This window comes from Somniosus microcephalus, chromosome 4, assembly GCF_052327205.1.
Source record: "Somniosus microcephalus isolate GS21.2 chromosome 4, FLI_Smic_1.0, whole genome shotgun sequence".
Taxonomy (NCBI): domain Eukaryota; kingdom Metazoa; phylum Chordata; class Chondrichthyes; order Squaliformes; family Somniosidae; genus Somniosus; species Somniosus microcephalus.
In genome coordinates this window covers 82,719,204-82,743,336 of record NC_140990.1, presented here as the reverse complement: position 1 = coordinate 82,743,336, position 24,133 = coordinate 82,719,204, and the positions used below count along the sequence as shown (strand labels likewise).

The following is a 24,133-nucleotide window of genomic DNA, read 5'->3' as shown; positions in this document are numbered from 1 at the left end:
TGGAGCCGCCCGGGACCGGGCCGAGGGGGGGAAAGGCCGAGTCCCCGGCCCATGGCCGCAAACGGAGCCGAGCCCCGGGACCGGGCCGAGGGGGGGAAAGGCCAAATCCACGGCCCACGGCCGCAAACGGAGCCGAGCCCCGGGACCGGGCCGAGGGGGGGAAAGGCCGAGTCCCCGGCCCGCGGCCACAAATGGAGCCGAGCCCCAGGACCAGGCCGAGGGGGGGAAAGCCCAAGTCTCTGGCTGGGGCCTTCAGCTCCACAAGGTGGGGAGACCTTCCCTGGAAGACAACTGAGTTCCTTCATACTTGAAATGGATCACTTCATTTCTAACTGTTCCTAAATACTATTTAAAACTGAATTAATTTGTTCTTTTCCTTAGTTCCCTGCATTAAAGTTCAGGTTTTTAAGCACCCCATAGCTAAGAAGACAACTGCACTAAATGATCTGGCATTAAGCCATATAGAACAGGAACGTGGCAGCTGTTAAAATGTGAATAAAACTAAAAGCTGAGGTAAAGATGGCCGAATTAACGGCAGTTTGAAAGATTAGGCCCCGCCCATACACGCCATGAAAGGCCCCCCATGATGCAGCGCGCTCCCCCCGTAGGATTGGTCAACCTTCACGTCACTCAACGCTAATGAGCGGTAGGATTGGTCAACCGCTAATGAGCGGAATTTTGCCGTTTTTTGAACGTTTTTTGTATACTGTCCGAACAATTTTTGTCTGACCAAAAAGTAAATATGCCTATGACGCTCCCCTAATCATAAGCTTTCTTTTGATATAACATATGTGTAGGTACGCTCTATAACTTTTGAGCGATGCCCAGACACACACACAGACAGACAGAGAGATCGATCCTTTTATATATATATATAGATACATAGACTAGCTGGAGTGCCCGGCGGTGCCGAGGGTTTTTTGAGGGCTTATGAAAAAAGTAGAAATAATTTTTATATATATAAATGAGTTTGTCTGTCTGTGTGGGAAGGAGAAAGAGAGAGGGAAAGAGAGAGCGAGAGACTGGGGGGGGGGGGGAGAGGCCCGGGGATCGAGAGAGAGACTGGGGGGAGAAGAGAGAGATGGGGGGGAGGGAGAGACTGGGGGGGAGAGAGCGACTGGGGGGAAGAGAGAGAAAGAGACACTGGGGGGGAGACAGAGACTGGGGGGAAGAGAGAGAGAGAGACTGGGGGGGAGAGAGAGAGAGGGAAAGAGAGGGGGAGGGAGGGAGAGAAAAGGAGAGAGAGAGAGGAAAGGAGAGAGAGAGGGAAGGAGAGAGAGAGAGGGAAGGGGTGGGGGAAAGGGGTGCGTGGGGGAAAGGGGTGGGGGAAAGGGGTGGGGGGAAGGGGTGTTGGGGGGAAAGGCGGTGTGTGGGGGGGAAAGGGGGGGTGTGGGGGGAAAGGGGGGGTGTTGGGGGGAAAGGTGGTGGAAGGGGGGTGTCGGGGGAAAGGGGGTGGGGGAGGAAAGGGGGGTGTGGGGGGAAAGGGGTATTGGGGGAAAGGTGTGTGGGGGGAAAGGGGTGTTGGGGAGAAAGGTGGTGTGTGGGGGGAAAGGGGGTGCGTGGGGGGAAAAGGGGGGGTGTGGGGGAAAGGGGGTGTGTGTGGGGGGAAGGGGGTGGGGGGAGGAAAGGGTGGTGTGGGGGGAAAGGGGGGTGGGGGGAAGGGGGTGGGGGGAGGAAAGTGGGTGTGGGGTGAAAGTGGGTGGGGGAGGAAAGGGGGGTGTGGGGGGAAAGGGGGTGGGGGGACGGTGAAAGGAGGGTGTGGGGCCTTGGTGACCCGGAGCCCTGCTCACTTTCGGTCGGGCTCTCGGGCCGTGCAGTTGACGCCGTGGGGAAGGCCGTGCGCGGCGGGTCCCGCTGCATACCGTCACAGCGGCTTCCCCGCGGCCTAGTCGAGGGGGGGAAGCCCGAGTCCCCGGCCCGCGGGTCCAAATGGAGCTGAGCCCCGGGACCGGGCCAAGGGGAAGAAAGCCCGAGTCCCTGGCCCGCAGCCGCAAACGGAGCTGAGCCCCGGGACCGGGCCAACCCTTGGCCGCAAACAGAGCCGAGCCCCGGGACCGGGCCGAGGGGGGGGAAAACCCGAGACCCCGGCCCGTGGCTGCAAACGGAGCCGAGCCCCGGGACTGGGCCGAGGGGGGGAAAGCCGGAGTCCCCGGCCCGCGGCCGCAAATGGAGCCGAGCAACAAAAAAATCCCCTCCACACACACACAAAGTGGGAAAAATGAAGCTGTTAAAATGTGAATAAAACTAAAAGCTGAGGTAAAGATGGCCGAATTAACGGCAGTTTGAAAGATTAGGCCCCGCCCACAAACGCCATGAAACGCCTCCCGTGATGCACCGATTGGTCAACCATCAGGTCACTGAACTGTAGGATTGGTCAACCATCACGTCACTCAACGCAAATGAGCGGTAGGATTGGTCAACCACTAATGAGCGGATATTTGAACGTTTTTTTGTATAATGTCCGAACAATTTTTGTCTGACCAAAAAGTAAATACACCTATGACGCTCCCCTAATCATAAGCTTTCTTTTGATATAACATATGTGTAGGTACGCTCTATAACTTTTGAGTGATGCCCGGACAGACAGACAGACAGACAGACAGACAGATTGATCCTTTTATATATATGGAATATATCCAGAATATTAAACTCCAGCCCAGTTATAGGGTTATTAACACCAGCAGAAACAAACTTCAACTGTCAGAATGAACATGGATCAGTCCTGGATGTGATTAACAGCAGCAACAACAGCAGAATCCACTGGTGAATTCGCTGGTGTCTCAGCAGTTGGGATGACCGAGTGAATCCCATCCCACACACTGAGCAGGTGAATCGCCTCTCCCCGGTGTGAACTCGCTGGTGTGTCAGCAGGTTGGATGACTGAGTGAATGCCTTCCCACACACAGAGCAGATGAATGGCCTCTCCCCAGTGTGAACTCGCTGGTGTATCAGCAGTTCCTTTGTGCTTTTAAAGATCTTTTCAGTCAGAACATTTAAAAGGTCTTTTATCTGTGTGAACAAGTTGATGTGCAGTGAGGTGCGATGACCGAGTGAATCCCTTCCCACACACAGAGCAGGTGAAAGGTCTCTCCCCAGTGTGAACTCGCTGGTGGTCAGAACATCGGATGAATTAGTGAATCCCTTCCCACACACACAGCAGGTGAATGGCCGCTCCCCAGTGTGAAGTCGCTGGTGTGTCAGCAGGCTGGAGTGCTGAGTGAATCCCTTACCACACACGGAGCAGATGAATGGTCTCTCCCCAGTGTGAAGTCGCTGGTGTGTCAGCAGATTGGATGACTGAGTGAATCCCTTCCCACAAACTGAGCAGGTGAACGGTCTCTCCCCGGTGTGAACTCGCTGGTTGTCAGAACATCGGATGAATTAGTGAATCCCTTCCCACACACACAGCAGGTGAATGGCCGCTCCCCAGTGTGAAGTCGCTGGTGTGTCAGCAGGCTGGAGTGCTGAGTGAATCCCTTACCACACACGGAGCAGATGAATGGTCTCTCCCCAGTGTGAAGTCGCTGGTGTGTCAGCAGATTGGATGACTGAGTGAATCCCTTCCCACAAACTGAGCAGGTGAACAGTCTCTCCCCGGTGTGAACTCGCTGGTGTGTCAGCAGGTTGGATGACTGAGTGAATCCCTTCCCACACACAGAGCAGGTGAACGGCCTCTTCTCAGCGTGAACTCGCTGGTGTCTCAGAAGCTCGGATGAACGAGTGAATCCCTTCTTACACATGGAGCAGGTGAATGGACTCTCCCCAGTGTGAACTCGCTGGTGTACCAGATGGTTGGATGAATGAAAGAATCCCTTCCCACACACAGAGCAGGTGAACGGCCTCTCCCCGGTGTGACTGCGTTGATGAATTTCTAGCTTCGATGGGGAACTGAATCCCTTCCCACAGTCCCCACATTTCCACGGTTTCTCCGTGGTGTGGGTGTCATTGTGACTCGCCAGGTTGGACGATCAGTTGAAGCCTCGTCCACACACAGAACACGTGTACAGTTTCTCCCCGCTGTGAACGGTGCGATGTTTTTTCAGGCTGTGTAACTGGTTAATGCTCTTTCCACAGTCAGTGCACTGGATCACTCTCACTCGTGTGTGTGTGTCTCGGTGCTTTTCCAGTCACACTGACGTTTGAAATCATTTCCCACAGACAAACATTTCTTCTTCTACACTAAAAGGCCGATGATATTCAGGTCCTGATGAATCGTGTCACTCTGTCAGATCTTGACATGATGTTTGGTTTGAATTTCTCGTCTGCACACCCTCCCCTTCTAATGCTGTAAGATTCGCGAAATTTTCATTAAATAATCACGTAGGAAAATAGGGTTAATAAAACAGCTTTATTGACCAAAAGAAGCTCATACAGAGAAACCTTTGATAAAAGGGCACACAAAATGGCCACCAGACCTCGTGACCAGCTTCTGGGACCATTTGAATTTCTGTTACTGCAAGCCAGACAGGCTTGTGGATTGAGGGCATTAAAAGCCCGCGGAAACCAGTTTCGGGAAGCCGAGACTCATGGAACTGAGCATACATATTGATTAGATTATAAGTACAGGACAGATTTGGGTGGCAGGATGAGACCCATCAAGAAATGGGCGGACAATTGAATGGACGCTTTAACCCATTACACTGTACAAAGAGAAGCCGTTTAACAGCCATCCAGGGCAATCTCCAGACCGATCAATATACAAACCAAGTTACGGTAACAAAGCAAAGACATTATCGGCCCAGGAAGGCCAGTTCAGCTATCACCGACTCCCGTTATGAAGACAAAACACCCCTGCAGAGAGTTCTGCCCGCCAAAATTATTACAAAGACAGGACTATGATTTGGCGGGAGATAAGAATGTTCCAAAAAAGTATAACTGTGGATTGAGTAAAGTCCATTGAAAAAAAGCACTTCAGTTCGGAGCATCAAAGACCCTTCAGAAGCACTTCGGTTCGGAGCATCAAAGACCCTTTGGAACAACTTCGGTTCGGAACGTGTTCGGTGTTCGGCCAGGCAAGGCCCGGCCACAACGGGAAGACGACGAGGGAGGCCCGGGTACTTTTGTCGGGAGATCATCGACGACCCAGGCCGGAGAAGAAGACACTCAGGTCCCGGAGCCAGGATCCAGTTCTTCAACATCACATCGGTAACGGATCCATCCGTGGCGAGCGCTCACCAAGGCTGTATCGGCTGCCTCCATCGCAGGAGAACCAAGAGGAAAACAAGCTGCGCCAGAAGCTTCCAAACCCACGTGACGACGGAAAGCTGTGTCGAAAGGCTGCAAAGCCTTTTTCGCAATTCTTAAAGTGGTGAGCATAATCCCGAGTCCCTCAAATTGAAACTTAGTTAGGTTTAGGGGAGGGGTTTAAGGGTAATTGTAATGTGTTACCCCTTTCACGATGTGCCGTGTGTTCCCCATTTCAAAAAGTTAAGTTTATAGATGTGTGCATGCTTGTAGTTGCTTTAATCTGTGCATATGACATGTATTTTATAATGCTGCAAACTGTTCAATAAAGGCATCCATTTCGTGCTATTCGACCTGGTCTATTGAGTTTTTCTGCACTACAGCTCCCTGCATCTCAGTCCAAGGTCTAGAACCGTAGGGGCGAGTGGGTCGAACCACTCACAGGTAATTATTGCAAGAAGCCTGGCAGGAGACCAGAGCAAGCAAGAGAAACCCCCTACAATGCCCTGTAAAAGCAGTTTACAAAAGTCATGATTGTAAATACAGGATAGAAATTCGGATTTTATTCCCTTTCTCTCCTCAAGGTGGTGCCTGATGATAGGGTTGGGCCCAGTCACTCTTTGCCCTCTAGTTCCTTCCCAATGGCAATTCTGAGCTGTGAGCCGATACAGTGAGCTGCCAGCATTTCAACCATGGGGAGCAGCACAGCTGCCGTCCCTGGCTGATTCTGTCTGGAAAAGTTGAGGCCAATGATAGCACACCAACAACAACTTGCATTTACATAGCACCTTTAACGTAGTAAAACGTTCCAAGGTGCTTCACAAGAGCGTAATCAGACAACGATTGACCTTAGGGCCGAGGCAACTGAAGGCACGGCCACCAATGGTGGAGCGAAGGAAGTGGGGGATGCACAACAGGCCAGAATTGGAGGAATGCAGAGTTCATAGAATCAGAGAATGGTGCAGCCCTTCGGCCCATTGTCCCAGAGCCAGCTCTTTGAATTTAGTCCCACTCCTCTGCTTTATCCCCATAGACCCGCAATTTGTTTCCAATTCAAGTAGTTCTCCAATTCCCCTTTGAAAGTTGCCATTGAATCTGCTTCCACCACCACTTCAGGCAGTGCCTTCCAGGTCATAACAACTCACTGCTTAAATTATTTCCTCATGTCGCCGCTGGTTCTTTTGACAATGACCTTAAATCTGAGTCCTCTGGTTACCGACCCTTCTGACACTGGAGTCAGTTTCTCCTTATTAAGAGGGTTGTAAACACCTGGTCCACTTGGCACTGAAGTGTCCGAAACTCATAATAGGAACTCCAGGGAAACAAAATACTAACAAATGTTAAACTGTTCTGTTGACAAATGAAATCTCAATTTAACTTTTAAAAGATATTGGGGGAGAAATTGGGTGAGTAGCGCCACCTGTTAGCGCCTAAAGAGGCAGTCAGTGGCTGTAGCGCCACTGGCTGCGTCTCCCGCGATATTCAGTAGGGGCGCTAATGGTGGCGTTAGGCTTTTGTGTTGCGCTGCTACCGATGATGTCATCGGTGTGCGCAGCGCCCAATTCGTGCCCCGTTCATGATATTTGGTAGCGAACGCCACAGTTGCGCCGCTCGCTACCCGCGCCCGGTTCACGGGGCCTTACTGTGCCGGCAGCAGCGCAAGTTAAGGTGGAGGTGCGGGTCGGCCGCTTTTTCGGCGGCCGCCTGCCAGCACCTCCGTCCCCGGCCTCCTAACCCACCCCCCCCCCCGCGGCATTGCCGGCTGTTTCCCGAGAGCCCAGCACTTCTGCTTGGTGCCGGGCTCATTTGCCGGCACTCGCGATCGGGGATCGCGCTGTTGCAGGCACCTCCCCCTTAACAGTAGGAGGAAGGCCTGCAGTACCGCAGCGTGCCATGCCACAGCGTGTGGCACTGCGGCACGTTGCGCTGCGATAATCAGTTTCAGCGCCCTAAGAGGGACGTGGAGCGCCTTGAGCCTCGCCCCGTGTCCCTCGAGCGGCACTGAAACTGAATTTCTGGTGATCGGAATTAGTCCGATCACTGCGCTAAATCCTGCGCTCAGGCGACTTTTGCGCCACTTTGGCGCCCCAACCCAATTTCTAGGCCATTGTTTAACGGGTTCACACTGACTCACCCGACTGGCCGACACAGGTTCCGCCCCTCAAGCACCGAGATTGGTTGCCGAACTCGCTGCTCCCTTGGCCCTCCGGCCTCTGAGCTCTCTTTCTATTGGTTCCCAGGGCCATCAATCACCACTCACCAACATTACGCTGCCGGATGAGGTTCAGGGGCTGAGAGGAAGAAAATAAATGAGGCCATGAATCTGAGTTGGGAAATACAATGAGAGAAACATGATTCAATTGATGAACTAAACTATTTCAAATCAACTCAAATGAATTGTTATAATTAATATATTCTTTTTGTGCCAAGTGGGAAACAAGTGATGTTTTCCCACACACAGAACAGGTGAACGGCCTCTCCCCAGTGTGACTGCATCAATGAGTTTCCAGCTTGGATGGGTAATTGTATCCCTTCCCACAGTCCCCACATTTCCACGTTTTCTCCGTGGTGCGGGTGTCCTTGTGACTCTCCAGGTTGGGTGATCGGTTGAAGCCTGGAGGCTCTTATTCGGGGCCTGAGGCCCACCCCTGGTGTGTGTGAAGCGGATAATGTTGAGTGTTTTAACAATGGGGCCTGGGGCCGCACTCGGGGTGTGAGCAGCCCGCGTCCCCCCCGGGGTTCATGAACCCGCTCCCTCCACCGACTTTATAAACCCTGCGGCGCGGCCTACCCGCAGTTTATTAATCTCCCGACCCCGCTCCCACCGACCTGCAGCTCCGCCCGGTGAGGGACACGTGACCCGGGCCCGCGGCCTGATTGACGGGAGCTTCCGACCAATAGGGAACGAGTGGGGCGGGGCTGGAGGAGCGAGCTGGCGGCGGGTCCTCCAACCAATCGGGGAGCCCGAGGGGCGGGACAAGCGCCGGCTGATTGTCTGATCCGCAGGGCAGCGAGTTTCTCCAGTCCCTTGTTCAGGGCCCGGGGCCAGGGGAGGCTGTGGGCCTTTATTCCCCTTATTGGACACAAGGCTCTTTGTCTCACAACACACTGGCTCAGATTTTAATAGAGACTTTTTTAATTCATCAATAGAAGCAGATAAACCTCGTGCTTCTGTGGAACAAACTTTCTAATATTTTATAGAATCATAGAATGGTTACAGCACAGAAGGAGGCCATTTGGCCCATCGAGCCCATGCCGGCTCTCTGCAAGACCACTTCAGCTAGTCCCACTCCCCGCCCTTTCCCCGTAACCCTGCAAATTTCTTTACTTCAGATACTTATCCAATTCCCTTTTGAAAGCCGTGATTGAATCTGCCTCCACCACGCTTTCAGGCAGTGCATTCCAGATCCTAACCACTCGCTGCGTAAAAAAGTTTTCCGCATGTCGCTTTTAGTTTTTCTGTCAATCACCTTAAATCTGTGTCCTCTGGTTCTCGACCCTTCCGCCAATGGGAACAGTTTCTCTCTATCTACTCTGCCCAGAACCCTCATGATTTTGAACACCTCCATCAAATCTCCTCTCAACCTTCTCTGCTCTAAGGAGAACAACCCCAGCTTCTCCAGTCTATCCACGTAACTGAAGTCCCTCATCCCTTATCCCTGGAACCGTTCTTGTAAATCTTTTCTGCACCCTCTCTAAGGCCTTCACATCCTTCATAAAGTGCGGTGCCCAGAATTGGACACAATACCCCAGTTGAGGCCGAACCAGTGTTTTATAAAGGTTCATCATAACTTCCTTGCTTTTGTACTCTATGCCTCTATTTATAAAGCCCAGGATCCCGTATGCTTTTTTAACCGCTTTCTCAACCTGCCCTGCCACCTTCTATGATTTGTGCACACATACCCCCAGGTCTCTCTGTTCATGCACCCACTTTAGGATTGTACCCTTTAGTTTATATTACCTCTCCTCGTTCTTCCTACCAAAATGTACCACTTCGCACTTTTCTGCGTTAAATTTTATCTGCCACGTGTCCGCCCATTCCACCAGCCTGTCTCTGTCCTCTTGAAGTCTATCACTGTCCTCCTCACTGTTCACTATACTTCCAAGTTTTGTGTCATCTGCAAATTTTGAAACAGTGCCCTGTACACCCAAGTCTAAGTCATTAATATATATCAAGAAAAGCAGTGGTCCTAGTACCGACCCATGGGGAACACCACTGTGTACCTTCCTCCAGTCCGAAAAACAACCCATCACCAGTACTCTCTGTTTCTGGCCACTAAGCCAATTTCTTATCCATGCTGCCACTGTCCCTTTGGGAGTAAAAATACTACTTTTTCACTCTGTGGAATTTATTGTTAGTTTCAGACAACAACAACAACTTGTATTTATATCGCGCCTTTAACAAATTAAAATGACCCAACGCGTTTCACAGTAGCATTATAAAGCAAAATTTGACACCGAGTCCCATAAGGAGATATTAGGGCACATTACCAAAAGCTTGGTCAAAGCGATTGGTTTTAAGGAACATCTTAAAGGAGGACAGAGAGGCGGAGAGGTTTCGGGAGGGAATTCTAGAGCTTCGGGCCTCTGCAGCTGAAGGCACGGCCACCAACGGTGGAACAATTAAAATTGGAGATGCTCAAGAGGCCGGAATTAGAGGAGCGCAGATATCTCGGAGGGTTGTAGGGGCTGGAGGAGATTATAGAGATTGGCAGGGGCGAGGCCATGGAGAGATTTGAAAGCAAGGCTGAGGATTTTAAGGATGAGACACTTAAGGAAAAGCATGGAGTGGGGGAGGGTAAAGCCCTTAAAGGAACAGGGTCTCTAATTCTGTTCTGCTACAGTTCCTGGGACAGATTGTATCTCCCCTCTCCTTTGGGGGGAACAAGAGAGGAAAGAATGTCCCATAGACAGTTGAACTCAGAGTCTCAGAATAAAGGGTCGGCCATTTAGGATTGAGGTGAGGAGAAATTTCTTCACTCAAGCGTTGTGAATCTTTGGAATTCTCTACCCCAAAGGGCTGTGGCTGCTCAGTCATTGAGTATATTCAAGACAGGGGTCGATAGATTTTAGGGTACTAAGGGAATCGAGGGATATGGGGATCGTGCGGGAAGGTGGAGTTGAGGTAGAAGATCAGCCATGATCATATTGAATGGTGGAGCAGGCTCGAAGGACCGAATGGCCCACTCTTGCTCCTATTTCTTATGTTCTTAATTGTCTGTTCTGAATTCCTATCCTGTACTTACAATGATGACTTCTGTAAGCTCCTTTTACAGGGTGTTAGAAGGGGAGGATTTACAGACGGAAACTCAAACCAAACATCACGTCAAGATCTGACAGAGTCACTTGATTCACCAGGACCTGAATATCATCGGATCTTCAACATGGAAGGAAAAAGCACCAATCACAGTGGGCAGAAACCATACAGGTGCTCGGTGTATGGACAAGGCTTCAATCAATCATCGGGCCTGTCAAGACACAAATGCAGTCACTCCAGGGAGAAACTGTGTAAATGTGGGGACTGTGGGAAGGGATTCGGTTCCCCGTCCCAGCTGGAAACTCATCGGCACTGTCACACTGGAGAGAGGCCATTTATCTGCTCCGTGTGTGGGAAGGGATTCAATAATTCATCCAACCTGCTGAGACACCAACACATTCACACCGGGGGGAGGTTATTCACCTGCTCCGTATGTGGGAAGGGATTCAATAATTCATCTGGCCTGCAGAAGCACGTGATAGTTCACACTGATGAGAGACCATTCGAGTGCTCTCACTGTGGCAAGAGGTTTAGGCACTCGTGCCACCTGCGGGCACACCAAAGCAGTCACACCGGGGAGAGGCCATTCACCTGCCTCGTGTGTGGCAAAGGATTCACTCACTCCGCTAGCCTGGTGGAACACCGGTGGGTTCACAAGGGGGAGAAACCAGTTAAATGTCCCGTGTGTGGGAAGAGATTCACTCAGTCCTCCCGCTTGATACTGCATCAGCAAGTTCACACTGGGGAGAGGCCGTTCACCTGCTCTGTGTGTGGGAAGGGATTCCCTTGGTCATCCACCCTGGTGACACACCAACAAGATCACATGTGACTTCTAGCATTGGATTCTGCTGATATTGCTGCTGTTAATCACATCCAGGACTGAAACATGTTCATTCTGACAGTTGAGGTTTGTTTCTGCTGATGTCAATAACCCCTATAACTGGGCTGGAGTTTAATATTCTGGTTATATGTCAAATAAATCAGCTTTGTTTTCAACACATTGTTGTAGATTTCTCGTCTTTCTTCACTGACAGCAAAGTTCCCATGCATGTTAATCTTGAGGTGTGTAAGAAATGTGTCCCAGCCACTCTCTTCCATGGTTCAGAGCTCCTAGGCATGGAACAGAAGGCTCCTTTACAACTGTGTTTAGAGTCCATGTGGTATCAAGAAACGGCTGAGCGCACTGGATACAGCAAAGGCTATGGGCCCCGACAACATCCTGGCTGTCGTGCTGAAGACTTGTGCTCCAGAACTAGCTGCGCCTCTAGCCAAGCTGTTCTAGTACAGCTACAACACTGGCATCTATCCGACAATGTGGAAAACTGCCCAGGTATGTCCTGTCCACAAAACGCAGGACAAATCCAGCCTGGCCAATTACCGCCCCATCAGTCTACACTCAGTCATCAGCAAAGTGATGCAAGGTGTCATTGACAGTGCTATCAAGCAGCACTTACACACTGATGCCCAGTTTGGGTTCCGTCAGGACCACTCGGCTCCAGATCTCATTACAGCCTTGGTGCAAACATGGACAAAGGAGCTGAATTCCAGAGGTGAGGTGAGAGTGACTGCTCTTGACATCAAGGCAGCATTTGACCGAGTGTGGCATCAAGGAGCCCTAGTAAAACTGGAGCCAATGGGAATCGGGGGGGGGGGGGGAACTCTCCACTGGTTGGAGTCATACCTAGCACAAAGGAAGATTGTTGTGGTGGTTGAAGGTTAATCATTACAGCTCCAGGACATCGCTGCAGGACTTACTCAGGGCAGTGTCCTAGGCCCAACCATCTTCAGCTGCTTCATCAGTGACCTTCCCTCCAACATAAGGTCAGAAATGGGGATGTTCGCTGATGACTGCACAGTGTTCAGTGCAATTCACAACTCCTCAGGTAATGATGCAGTCCACGCCCGCATGCAACGAGACCTGGACGACATTCAGGCTTGGGCTGATAAGTGGCAGGTAACATTCACGCCACAGAAGTGCCAGGTAATGACTATCTCCAACAAGCGAGAATCTCTCCAGCTCCCCTTGGCATTCAACAGCATTATCATCGCCAAATCCCCCACTATCAACATCCTGGGGGTCACCATTGACCAGAAACTTAACTGGACCAGCCACATAAATACTGTGGCAACAAGAGCATGTCAGAGGCTAGGTATTCTGCAGCGAGTGTCTCACCTCCTGACTCCCGAAAGCCTTTCTACCATCTACAAGGCACAAGTAAGGAGTGTGATGGAATACTCTCCACTTGCCTGGATGAGTGCAGCTCCAACAACACCATCCAGGACAAAGCAGCCCGCTGGATTGGCACCCCATCCACCACATTATAGATATTCACTCCCTCCACCACCGGCGTACCATGGCTGCAGTGTGTACCATCTACAAGATGCACTGCAGCAACTCGCCAAGGCTTCTTCAGCAGCACATCCCAAACCCGCGACCTCTTCCACCTAGAAAGACAAAGACAGCAGGTGCATGGGAACACCACCACCTCCAAGTTCCCCTCCAAGTCACACACCATCTTGACTTGGAAGTATATCGCCATTTCTTCATCGTCACTGGGTCCCTCCCTAACAGCACTGTGGGAGGACCTTCACCACACAGACTGCAGCGATTCAAGAAGGCAGCACCCCACCACCTTCTCAAGGGCAATTAGGGATGGGCAATAAATGCTGGCCTTACCAGTGATGCCCAGATCCCATGAATGAATTTTTAAAAGTTACACCAGACTGGGTGGGGCCTGAGGTACGAGTTGGTAACTGAAAACTGGCGGCCAGTGTACTTCAACAACAACAACAACTTGCATTTATACGGTGCCTTTAACATAGTAAAACATCCCATGGTGCTGCACAGGAGTATTTTAAGACAAAAAAATTGACACCGATCCACATAAGGATAAATTAGGGCAGGTGATCAAAAGCTTGGTGAAAGAGTTAGGTTTTAAGGAGCATCTTAAAGGAGGAAAGAGAGGTAGCGAGATGGGCAGGTTTAGGCAGGGAATTCCAGAGCTTAGAGCCTAGGCAACAGAAGGCACGGCCAACAAAGGTTGAGCGATTATAATCAGTGATGCTCACAGGGGCAGAATTAGAGGAGCGCAGATATCTCAGGGGGTTGTGGGGCTGAAGAAGATTACAGAGATAGGAAGGGGCGAGGCCATGGAGGGATTTGAAAACAAGGATGAGAATTTTGAAATTGAGGCGCTGCTTAACCGGGAGCCAATGTAGGTCAGTGAGCACATGGGTGATGGGCGAACGGGACTTGGTGCGAGTTAGGACACAGGCAGCTAAGTTTTGGATGACCTCAAGTTTAGGTAGGGTGGAATGTGGGAGGCCAGCCAGGAGTTCATTGGAATAATCAAATCTAGAGGTAACAAAGACATGGATGAGCGTTTCAGCAGCGGATGAGCTGAGGCAAGGACGGAGACGGGCGATGTTATGGAGGTGGAAGTAGGCAGTCTTTGTTATGCTGTGGATATGTGGTTGGAAGCACATTTCAGGGTCGCACGATGGCTTTTTAAAAAATTAATTTTGTTTATTGCCCCTCTGGCCACAATCTCGGGGGGGAAAATGATAAAAAAAAGTTCTTTGCACCAATTGCAGCTTTCAATGGCGGGTGTTTACCCAGAATCCCCCGCGAGGCAGAATGTGCCCTATGAATGACTACAGGAGCCCAGTGCGCAGGCGTAGGATCAGGAAAAGCTCTGAGCATGCGCAGTGCGAGTGGTGTCGATGGGTTTGAATCGGAAGAGACGCTCCCGGGAAGCAGTAGGAGATTGTGGGCTCGGGGAGGAATTGGACCCGCGGCTGGGCTGGGAAGCTTAATAAACACCCGGTGTAGGCCTCAGACCCCAAATAATAGCCCACAAGCCCCGTTATTACCCCGCGGTGACAGACCCGGCCGCCCGGGTCAGCGGGGTCACTGGCTGCCATCTTGGACAGGGCGGGGTCATGGCGCATGCGCAGCCACCTTGGCCAGGAACAGAGAGTGGGCGGGGCTTCAGAGTCCCAGTGACCAGGAGAGACAATCATTGACTCATTGATTTTATTCTCACTCTGCACACAGCGGGCGGAAAACTGAACCCAACCAGAGTAGAGGGAGGGGGAAAACTGGGAGTGGAGGAAAGAAATGTTGGAGATGGTGCGATGGGTTTGGATTTCAGCACAGGGAGGAGGGAGAGTGTGTGGGACGGGGATTTACAGCATTTGGGGGAACAAGAGAGGAAAGAATGTTCCGTAGAAACTAGAATTGTCTGTTCTGAATTTCTATCCTGTACTTACAGTGATGGCTTTTGTAAACTCCTTTTACAGGGTATTAGAAGGGGAGGATTTACAAACGGGAAACTCAAACCAAACATCACATCAAGATCTGACAGTCACTCAATTCATCAGGACCTGAATATCATCGGCCTTTGAATGTGGAAGGAGAAATTTTTGTCTGTTCTGTCTGTGGGAAAAGATTTCAAACATCAGCGTGACTGGAAAAGCACGAAGACACCCACACCCGAGTGAGAGAGTTCCAGTGCACTGACTGTGGAAAGAGCTTTAACCAGTTACACAGCCTGAAAAAACATTGCACCATTCACAGCGGGGAGAAACCGTACACGTGTTCTGTGTGTGGACGAGGCTTCAACTGATCGTCCAACCTGGAGAGACACAAGGACACCTGCACCACGGAGAAACCCTGGAAATGTGAGGACTGTGGGAAGGGATTCAATTACCCATCTGAGCTGGAAACTCATCAACGCAGTCACACCGGGGAGAGGCCATTCACCTGCTTCGTGTGTGGGAAAGGATTCAATTACCCGTCTGAGCTGAAAAATCATCATCGCTGTCACACCGGGGAGAGGCCATTCACCTGCTCCGAGTGTGGGAAGGGATTCACTCACCCGTGCATCCTCCAGACACATCTGCGAGTTCACACTGACGAGAGGCCATTCAGCTGCACTCACTGTGGGAAGAGGTTCAAGCAGTCATCCCACCTCATTCTACACCAGTGAGTTCACACTGGGGAGAGACCGTGCACCTGCTCAGTGTGTGGGAAGGGATTCACTCAGACATCTCACCTGCTGAAACACCAGCGAGTTCACACTGGGGAGAGGCCGTTCACCTGCTCAGTGTGTGGGAACAGATTCATTCAGTCATCCCACCTGCTGACACGCCGGCGAGTTCACACTGGGGCGAGGCCATTCACCTGCTCCGTGTGTGGGAAGAGATTCACTCGTTCATCTGGTGTTCGGACACACAAGCGAGTTCACACTGGGGAGAGTACGTTCACCTCCTCCGTGTGTGGGAAGGAATTCAGTCAATCATCTAACCTGCTGACACACCAGCGGGTTCACACTGGGCAGAGGCCATTCACCTGCTCCGTGTGTGGGAAGGGATTCACTCAGTCATCCAACCTGCTGAGACACCAGCGAGTTCACAAGTGACTGCAGGGATTGGAAGCTGCTGTTATTGCTGCTGTTAATCTGAGGTTGGGGATGGCATTAAACGGGAAATTAGAGACGTGTGCAATAAGGGCACAGCAGTTATCATGGGTGACTTTAATCTACATATAGATTGAGCTAACCAAATTAGTAACAATACTGTGGAGGAGGAATTCCTAGAGTGTATTCGGGATGGTTTCCTGGACCAATATGTCGAGGGACCAACTGGAGATCAGGCCATCTTAGACTGGGTATTATGTAATGAGAAAGTATTAATTAGCAATCTTGTTGTGCGAGGCCCCTTGGGGAGGAGCGATCATAATATGATAGAATTCTTCATTAAAATAGAGAGTGAAGTAGTTGACTCAGACTAGGGTCCAGAATTTAAATAAAGGAAACTACGATGGTATGAGGCACAAGTTGGCTAGGATGGATTGGGGAACATTACTTAAAGGGTTGACAGTGGATAGGCAATGGCAAACATTTAAAGATCGCATGGATGAACTACAGAATTTGTTCATCCAAGTTTGGCACAAAAATAAAACAAAAAAGGTGACTCAACCGTGGCTAACAAGGGAAATTAGGGATAGGATAAGATCCAAGGAGCGGACATATAATTTGGCCAGAAAAAGCAGCAAACCAGAGGATTTGGAGCAGTTTAGGGTTCAGCAAAGGAGGACAAAAGGATTAATTAAGAGGGGGAAACTAGATTATGAGAGGAAGCTTTCAGGGAACATAAAAACTGACTGTAAAAGCTTCTATAGATATGTGAAGAGAAAAAAGATTGGTGAAGTCAAGCGTAGGTCCCTTGCAGTCAGAATCAGGGGAATTTATAATGGGGAACAAAGAAATGGCAGACCAATTAAATACATATTTTGGCTCTGTCTTCACAAAGGAGGACACAAATAACCTCCCAGAGATGTCGGGGAACATAGGGTCTAATGAGAGGGAGGAATTGAATGAAATCAGTATTTGTAGGGAAATGGTGTTGGGGAAATTGACGGGATTGAAGGCCAATAAATCCCCAGGGCCTGATAATCTACACCCTAGTGTACTTAAGGAAGTAGCACTAGAAATAGTAGCTGCATTTCTGCTCATCTTCCAAAATTCTATAGACTCTGGAACAGTTCCAATGGAGGATAGCTAATGTAACCCCACTATTTAAGAAGGGTGGTAGAGAGAAAACGGGGAATTATAGACCGTTAAGCCTGACATCGGTAGTGGGAAAAATGCTAGAGTCCATTATAAAAGATGTAATAGCAGCGCACTTGGAAAACAGTGACACCATCGGACAAAGTCAACATGGATTTACAAAAGGTAAATCGTGCCTGACTAATCTACTGGAATTTTTTGAGGATGTAACTGGTAGAATAGATAAGGGAGAACCAGTGGGTGTGGTGTAGTTGGACTTTCAGAAGGCTTTCTATAATATCCCACATAAGAGATTAGCGTGTAAAGTTAAAGCACATGGGATTGGGGGTAAGTTACTGTCTTGGATAGAGAACTGGTTGGCAGACAGGAAGCAGAGAGTTGGAATTAATGGGTCTTTTTCCGAGTGGCAGGCAGTGACTAGTGGGGTACTGCAGGGATCGGTGCTAGGACCCCAGCTATTCACAATATATATAAATGATCTAGACGAGGGAACTAGATGTAATATCTCCAAGTTTGCAGACGACACAAATCTGGGTGGGCGTGTGTGCTGTGAGGAGGATGCAGAGAAACTCCAGTACGATTTGGACAGGTTGGGTGATTGGGCAGATGCATGACAAATGCAGTATAATTTGGATAAATGCGAGGTTATCCACTTTGGTGGCAAAAACAGGAAGACAGATTATTATCTGAACGGCAATAGATTGGGAGAAGGAGAAGTGCAATGAGACCTGGGCGTCCTTGTGTACCAGTCGCTGAAGGTAAGCATGCAGGTGCAGCAGGCAGTTAAGAAGGCAAATGGTATGTTGGCCTTCATAGCGAGAGGATATGAGTACAGGAGCAAGGAAGTCTTGCTGCAGTTGTACAGGGCCTTGGTGAGACCACACCTTGAGTATTGTGTGCAGTTTTGTTTGCCTTATCTGAGGAAGGGTGTTCTTACCATGGAGAGAGAGCAGCGAAGATTCACCAGACTGATACCTGGGATGGCAGGAATGACGTATGAGGAGAGGTTGGGTCGATTAGGCTTATATTCACTGGAGTTTAGAAGAATGAGAGGGATCTCATTGAAACTTATAAAATTCTAACAGGATTAGACAGACTAGATGCAGGAAGGATGTTCCTAATGGTGGGGGAGTCCAGAACCAGGGGTCACAGTCTAAGGATAAGGGGTAAGCCATTTACGACTGATATGAGGAGAAATTTCTTCACCCAGAGAGTGGTGAACCTGTGGAATTCTCTGCCACACAGGGCAGTTGAGGCCAATTCATTAAATATATTCAAGAAGGAGTTGGATATATTTCTTAGGCTAAAGGGATCAAGGGATATGGGGAGAAGGCAGGGACAGGGTACTGAATTTGGATGATCAGCCATGATCTCATTAAATGGCGGAGTGGGCTCGAGGGGCCAAATGGCCTACTCCTGCTCCTATCATCTATGTTTCTATGTAATCACATCCAGGACTGAACCATGTTCATTCTGACAGTTGGGGTTTGTTTCTGCTGATGTTAATAACCCTATAACTAGGCTGGAATTTAATACTCTGGATATATAACTGATTGACTTGTCGGGGCTGCAGTGTTTGTTTAAGAACTGCTGTCTGATCTAGCCCCTTAATTTCTGATGAGAGTCCCTGAATTATTTTAAAATAAAATTATGAACTTTTACTTCAATCGTATATTAATCTTTGGTACAAAATCTACAATTCAGTGTCTGAAATGTTCCACTGATTAACATCTCCAATTAGAAAGTGCTGATTAATCCTTGCTGACAATTCTTACTGACTTGCACATTACACACAGTGGCACCTCCATAATCCACCAGAAAGAAGGGGAATGGGAATTGGTGGAGAATCGAGAGTCCCCAAATGTTTCCCCTCCCGTCTGGTACAACAATCCCCTCGGCACAGGAATGGAGACAAGTCCAGTTATAGTAACGGGATGAGTTAAAGGTATTTACTCAGACGGGCAGAAGGTGGGAAGTGGTGTTCCACGGGGATTGGTGCTGGGACCACTGTTGTTCACCATTTACATGAATAATTTGGACTTGGGAATCAGAAGTACAATTTCAAAATTTGCTGATGACACTAAATTGGGGGATGTAGTTAATACTGAGGAAGACTGCGATAGCATCCTTGTAGAATTATTCAGTTGTGTTCAGTAAATAGCAGCATCTTTTAATTTGCTTTGACAGAGCACATCACTATACAGTTACGTGGAAAACACAAATCATTAAACAGCTCCCAATTTCAGAATTGTCAGGTTCAAACTCAACTTCTTCCAAGTACAATCTAACATTTCAAAAATTGTAATGGATGTAGGCGAGATATTAGGACTATTGTCTAACACAATCCAAACACAGTGACACACAGACAGATGGGCAGGTGTAGCTTCACAGCGAATCCTTTCAAACCTCACTAAAAAGTGGCAGACTGGCAATCCATTGTTCACTAATGGAGTTGTGATCTTTGTAAATTAAGAAAGGAAATGCATGGAAATGTGTCAAAGAGTTGATTAACAGAGTGGGGCATCATCTTCCTTTGATTTCTATTTCTGACACCAGGCAACAGAAAAAGGTCATTACAACACGACATAAACAGACTCTTCAGGTGTGAGACATCAGACTTCAGAACAACACGTCTGCCAGCTCTGGCCACAAACCTCAGTACAGTCGACCTTTCAGCAACTGCAGCCCTGATTAAATAACTAGTAGTTTAACATGTCTAGTAGAGCTTTTGTGTCAAAATAGAAGCAATGTACTTGTGACACACACACAATTAATAATTACATCACAATGTGATTGTGAGGATCGATTATCACCTCTTGATACCTTCCGTGCCCACCGGTCGAGGAAGGTATCAAGTGAACCGGTGGACACCGCCTGCTCCCTCTCCAGGGCCACCCGGGCACGGACAAGACCACGCGACAGCTCCTTGCAACAGTCTCCACCCCAGATCCCCAATGATGCAGGGAATGACCCCCGCGTAGAGAGCCCTCCACTGGGGAACCTCGCCTCCGCTGGATGGTAAGATGACCCGTCAGTCTGCTTGAGATTTGGCAATAAACTAAATTAATCAATAAATGATACAGAAACCCGAGTCCTCAGCCCTGCTGTGAAGTACACCGGCTGCCACTTTTCCATTACTAACTCACACCTCAGGCCCCACCCAGTCTGGTTTAATTACTAAATGTTTTCTAACTGATTTCTAACTCAAGTTCGGGCCTGTCATTCTGAGGCCTCATTTTATTGTGTGACTTACTGGAGAGGCTGTTAATGGCTTTAATAAACTGACAAGATTTTTATTTTAAAAGCAGGAAAGAGGTGAAAAATGCCACTAGCGATACCTCAAAACTCACGGACAGAGAAATCCACTTCATCAGCGCCCCTGCCACAGGACTCAATATCCACCCCCTCCACCACTGGTGCACTGTGTCTGCAGTATGTACGGTCTACAAGATGACCACGGTCAGGCCGTGTGGAGTCCAGGGCCAGGCAGCAAAATGGATGGAAAGATCGCTACAAACTTCCCTTAACTCCAACCCTCTAATTTCTGTTTTGTAGCCAGCTTTCCATCCATTCTGCTGCCTGGCCCTTCACTCCACACGGCCTGACCTTGGTCATCTTGTCGATCTTACAAACTGTTATGGATAGCAAGCTGGTTATGTTGAGTCTGTGGTTTCAATTGCAGTTATACTTAATAACAGGACACAGACTACAGAAGTAAGTAAACAGGTCTTTAGTGATTGAGGGTCAGGGCTGAACTGAGGCACACTTTGCTCTGCAGGGTTTATATACCGGTGTGGTCACCACCGGTACTACAATGTACAGGAGCCATCAAAAAGTAGTCCATCACCTTAAGGTATCCTCTTAAGGTGGTACAGGTTACATATACTACAATTCCTCCCCTTTTAGCTTAACAGTGTACACCCCAAATTAAACATTACATGGATAACATATATACAATTTACACACAACTGTTCAAAGATTCAGTCTCTGAGGAGGCCTCCTGATCCGGCCCGGATAACGCCTTTCAGGGGTCTCTGGTTCTCATTGCTGGGGTGACTCATCCACTTGATCTCCTATGGATTGAACATCATCAGGTACGTTCGAGTCTGAGGTAGATGCTACAGGCTCAATAAGTTCTTCAACTGGTGTCTCTGCCGTAGACATGGGGTCGACCCTTGTTCTCGATTCCACAAGTTGGTCAGCATGACGTCGTATTACGTTCTCTCCAACGTCTACCGTGTACATCAAGGGTCCTTGTCGTGCACGAATTGTACCAGGTTGCCATTTATCATCCCTATAGTCCCTGGCCAACACTGGTTGTCCTATTTCGAAACTACGAGTGGCCTTGTTATTTACATGCTGGAATTGCTTGTTTTCGACTTCCCTTCGCACACTGGGTTTTAACAAATCCAATCGGGACCGCAACCTTCTGTTATAGAACATTATGGCAGGGCTTTGATTTGTCACTGAATGCGTGGCGTTTCGATACGCCATCAGGAAATTGTCCACCTTGTGTTGTAGTGGAATATGATCTTCACTCATGGCCTTTATCGCCTTTTTCAACGTTTGAACAAATCTCTCGGCCAACCCATTTGTAGCCGGATGATATGGGGCAGATGTATAGTGTTTCACCCGATTCTTTTTCATGAATTTCTGGAATTCTTCTGACACGAACTGTGGTCCGTTGTCTGAACATATTTGCTCCAGCAACCCATTTCTTGCAAATATGGTTCTTAGAACTGCGATCGTCTTCTCAGAGGTAGTGGTCGACATCTTAATCACTTCTGGCCATTTAGAATGTGCGTCTACTGCTATCAAAAACATGGAATCCATGAATGGACCTGCAAAGTCGATATGCACATGTTGCCATGGGGCTGAAGGCCATTCCCACGGATGCAGCGGTGCAATTGGAGGTGCATTTTGAACTTTTTGGCACCCTGAGCAGCTTTTAGTCAGATCCTCTATTTGTTTGTCGATACCTGGCCACCACACATAAGCCCTAGCAAGGCTTTTCATCTTGACTCCCCCCAGATGACCTTCGTGCAATTCATTCAGAACTCTCTCTCTTAATTTTGGAGGAATAATCACCCTTGTTCCATACATCAATGTTCCTTGACATACGGACAGTTGTTCTCGTCTGGCTGAGAATGCTGGTAACAGTGGTTCGCCATGTGCTGGCCATCCCTTCACTGTCAAGTCGTAGACCCGAGACAGTGTCGGGTCATTTCGGGTCTCTCTCTCAATACCTGCATTGGTGACTGGTAAGCATTCGATGATGGTGAAGTGAAATATCTCTACAGGGTCAACTGCCGGTGCCTCTTCCGCTGTAGGTAGTGGCAGGCGCGACAGCCCATCAGCATTACCATGTTGTTTTGTACCTTTGAATTCAATATCATATTGATGTGCAACTAGGAAAAGGGACCATCTCTGAAGCCTCTGCGCCGTCATAACCAGAACACCCTTCTTAGGGTTGAAAATGGAAACCAACGGCTGGTGATCTGTCAGCAGCGTAAACTTTTGGCCTTGCAGGTAATGGTTAAATTTCTTAACTCCCCACACGAGGCTGAGAGCCTCCCTATCTATCTGAGCATAGTTGCGCTCAGCGGAGGTCAATGATCTGGATGCGAAAGCGACTGGCCTTTCCGAGCCATCTGGAAACTTATGTGAGAGCACTGCCCCGATACCATATGGAGAAGCATCACAAGCTAAGCGAATAGGCAGCGTTGGGTTATAGTGAGCCAACACTTCCTTCGAGGTGATCAGTGCTTTGCTCTTTTGAAAAGCCCGCTTACAATCATCGCTCCACTTCCATGGTATTCCCATTTGCAAAAGAGTGTTTAGCGGGTGTAACACCGTGGATAAAGTTGGAAGAAACTTATGGTAATAGTTAACCAACCCGAGGAACGACCTCAACTGGGATACATTCTCCGGTGCAGGAGCTTTAACAACAGCTTCGATCTTGTCAGGTGACTTATGGAGCCCCTCCCGGTCAATGATGTGGCCGCAGTACGAGATTTGCTTTTGAAAGAACTTGCATTTCTGGCGATTAACTCTGAGCCCATATTCTTTCAATCTGATGAGCACCTGCTCCAAATTTGCGAGGTGATCATTATCGTTATCTCCTGTAATCAGGATGTCATCCAGGTAGCATTGTGTGCCTGGAATTACTTGCAATACCTGCTCCATGGCCCTTTGCCAAATCGCTGGAGCCGATGACACTCCAAAAACCAGTCTATTATACCGATATAAGCCCTTATGCGTGTTGATCGTGAGATACTGACGTGACGCTTCATCAACTTCCATCTGTAGGTACGCCTGCGCCAGGTCTATCTTAGTGAAGTGTTTCCCGCCAGACAGCGAAGCGAAGATATCTTCAATCCGCAGAAGCGGATATTGCACCGTGTGAAGAACCGGATTAACAGTGATCTTGAAATCGCCACAGATGCGAACCTTTCCAGGTTCCCCCGGCTTGTTGCTCAATGAACGCTTCATGACAGGAACAATGGGTGTAGCTCATTCGCTCCAGTCCACCTTGGACAGTACCCCTGAACGTTCTAGCCCTTCCAGCTCTGCTTCCACAGCAGGTCGTATCGCATAAGGCACCGGTCTGGCTTTGAAAAATTTTGGGTTTGCATGTTCTTCAACCTTGATGGTTGCCGTAATTCCTTTCAGTGTTCCAAGTCCCTGTTGGAACACCTCCTTAGCATCGTCTAAGATTTTGGACAGTCATTTGGGTTTGACGTCGTCCTCCTTACAAAGAAACAAAGAAACAAAGAAATGGCAGACCAACTAAATTCATACTTTGGTTCTGTCTTCACAAAGGAGGACACAAATAACCTCCCAGAGATGCCGGGGAACATAGGGCCTGATGAAAGGGTGGAACTGAAAGAAATCAGTATTTGTAGGGAAATGGTGTTAGGAAAATTGATGGGACTGAATGGCCGATAAATCCCCAGGGCCTGATAATCTACATCCCAGGGTACTTAAGGAGGTGGCCCTGGAAATAGTAGATGCATTACTGGTCATCTTCCAGAACTCGATAGACTCTGGAACAGTACCCATGGATTGGAGGGTAGCTAATGTTACCCCACTATTCAAAAAAGGTGGTCGAGAAAAAGCG

General features: G+C 49.0%; 1 protein-coding gene and 2 pseudogenes across 1 annotated transcript; 2 read left to right on the top strand and 1 right to left on the bottom strand.

Annotated features, from left to right (window-relative positions):
- Positions 1-3,193: 3,193 nt before the first annotated feature.
- LOC147119369 (uncharacterized) lies at positions 3,194-7,430 on the bottom strand (annotated as a pseudogene).
- Positions 7,431-10,455: 3,025 nt separating this feature from the next.
- LOC147119368 (uncharacterized) lies at positions 10,456-11,430 on the top strand. Its single transcript, XM_085984994.1, has one exon. The coding sequence runs from the start codon at positions 10,569-10,571 to the stop codon at positions 11,268-11,270; it is 702 nt and encodes a 233-aa protein (XP_085841120.1). The 5' UTR covers positions 10,456-10,568; the 3' UTR covers positions 11,271-11,430.
- Positions 11,431-14,164: 2,734 nt separating this feature from the next.
- Positions 14,165-24,133, top strand: part of LOC147119367 (uncharacterized) — a 58,843-nt pseudogene continuing 48,874 nt past the window's right edge.

What these genes read in the sequence shown, in the direction of transcription:
- LOC147119368 (XM_085984994.1), top strand. Translation starts at nt 10,569, where the DNA reads ATGGAAGGAAAAAGCACCAATCACAGTGGGCAGAAACCATACAGGTGC.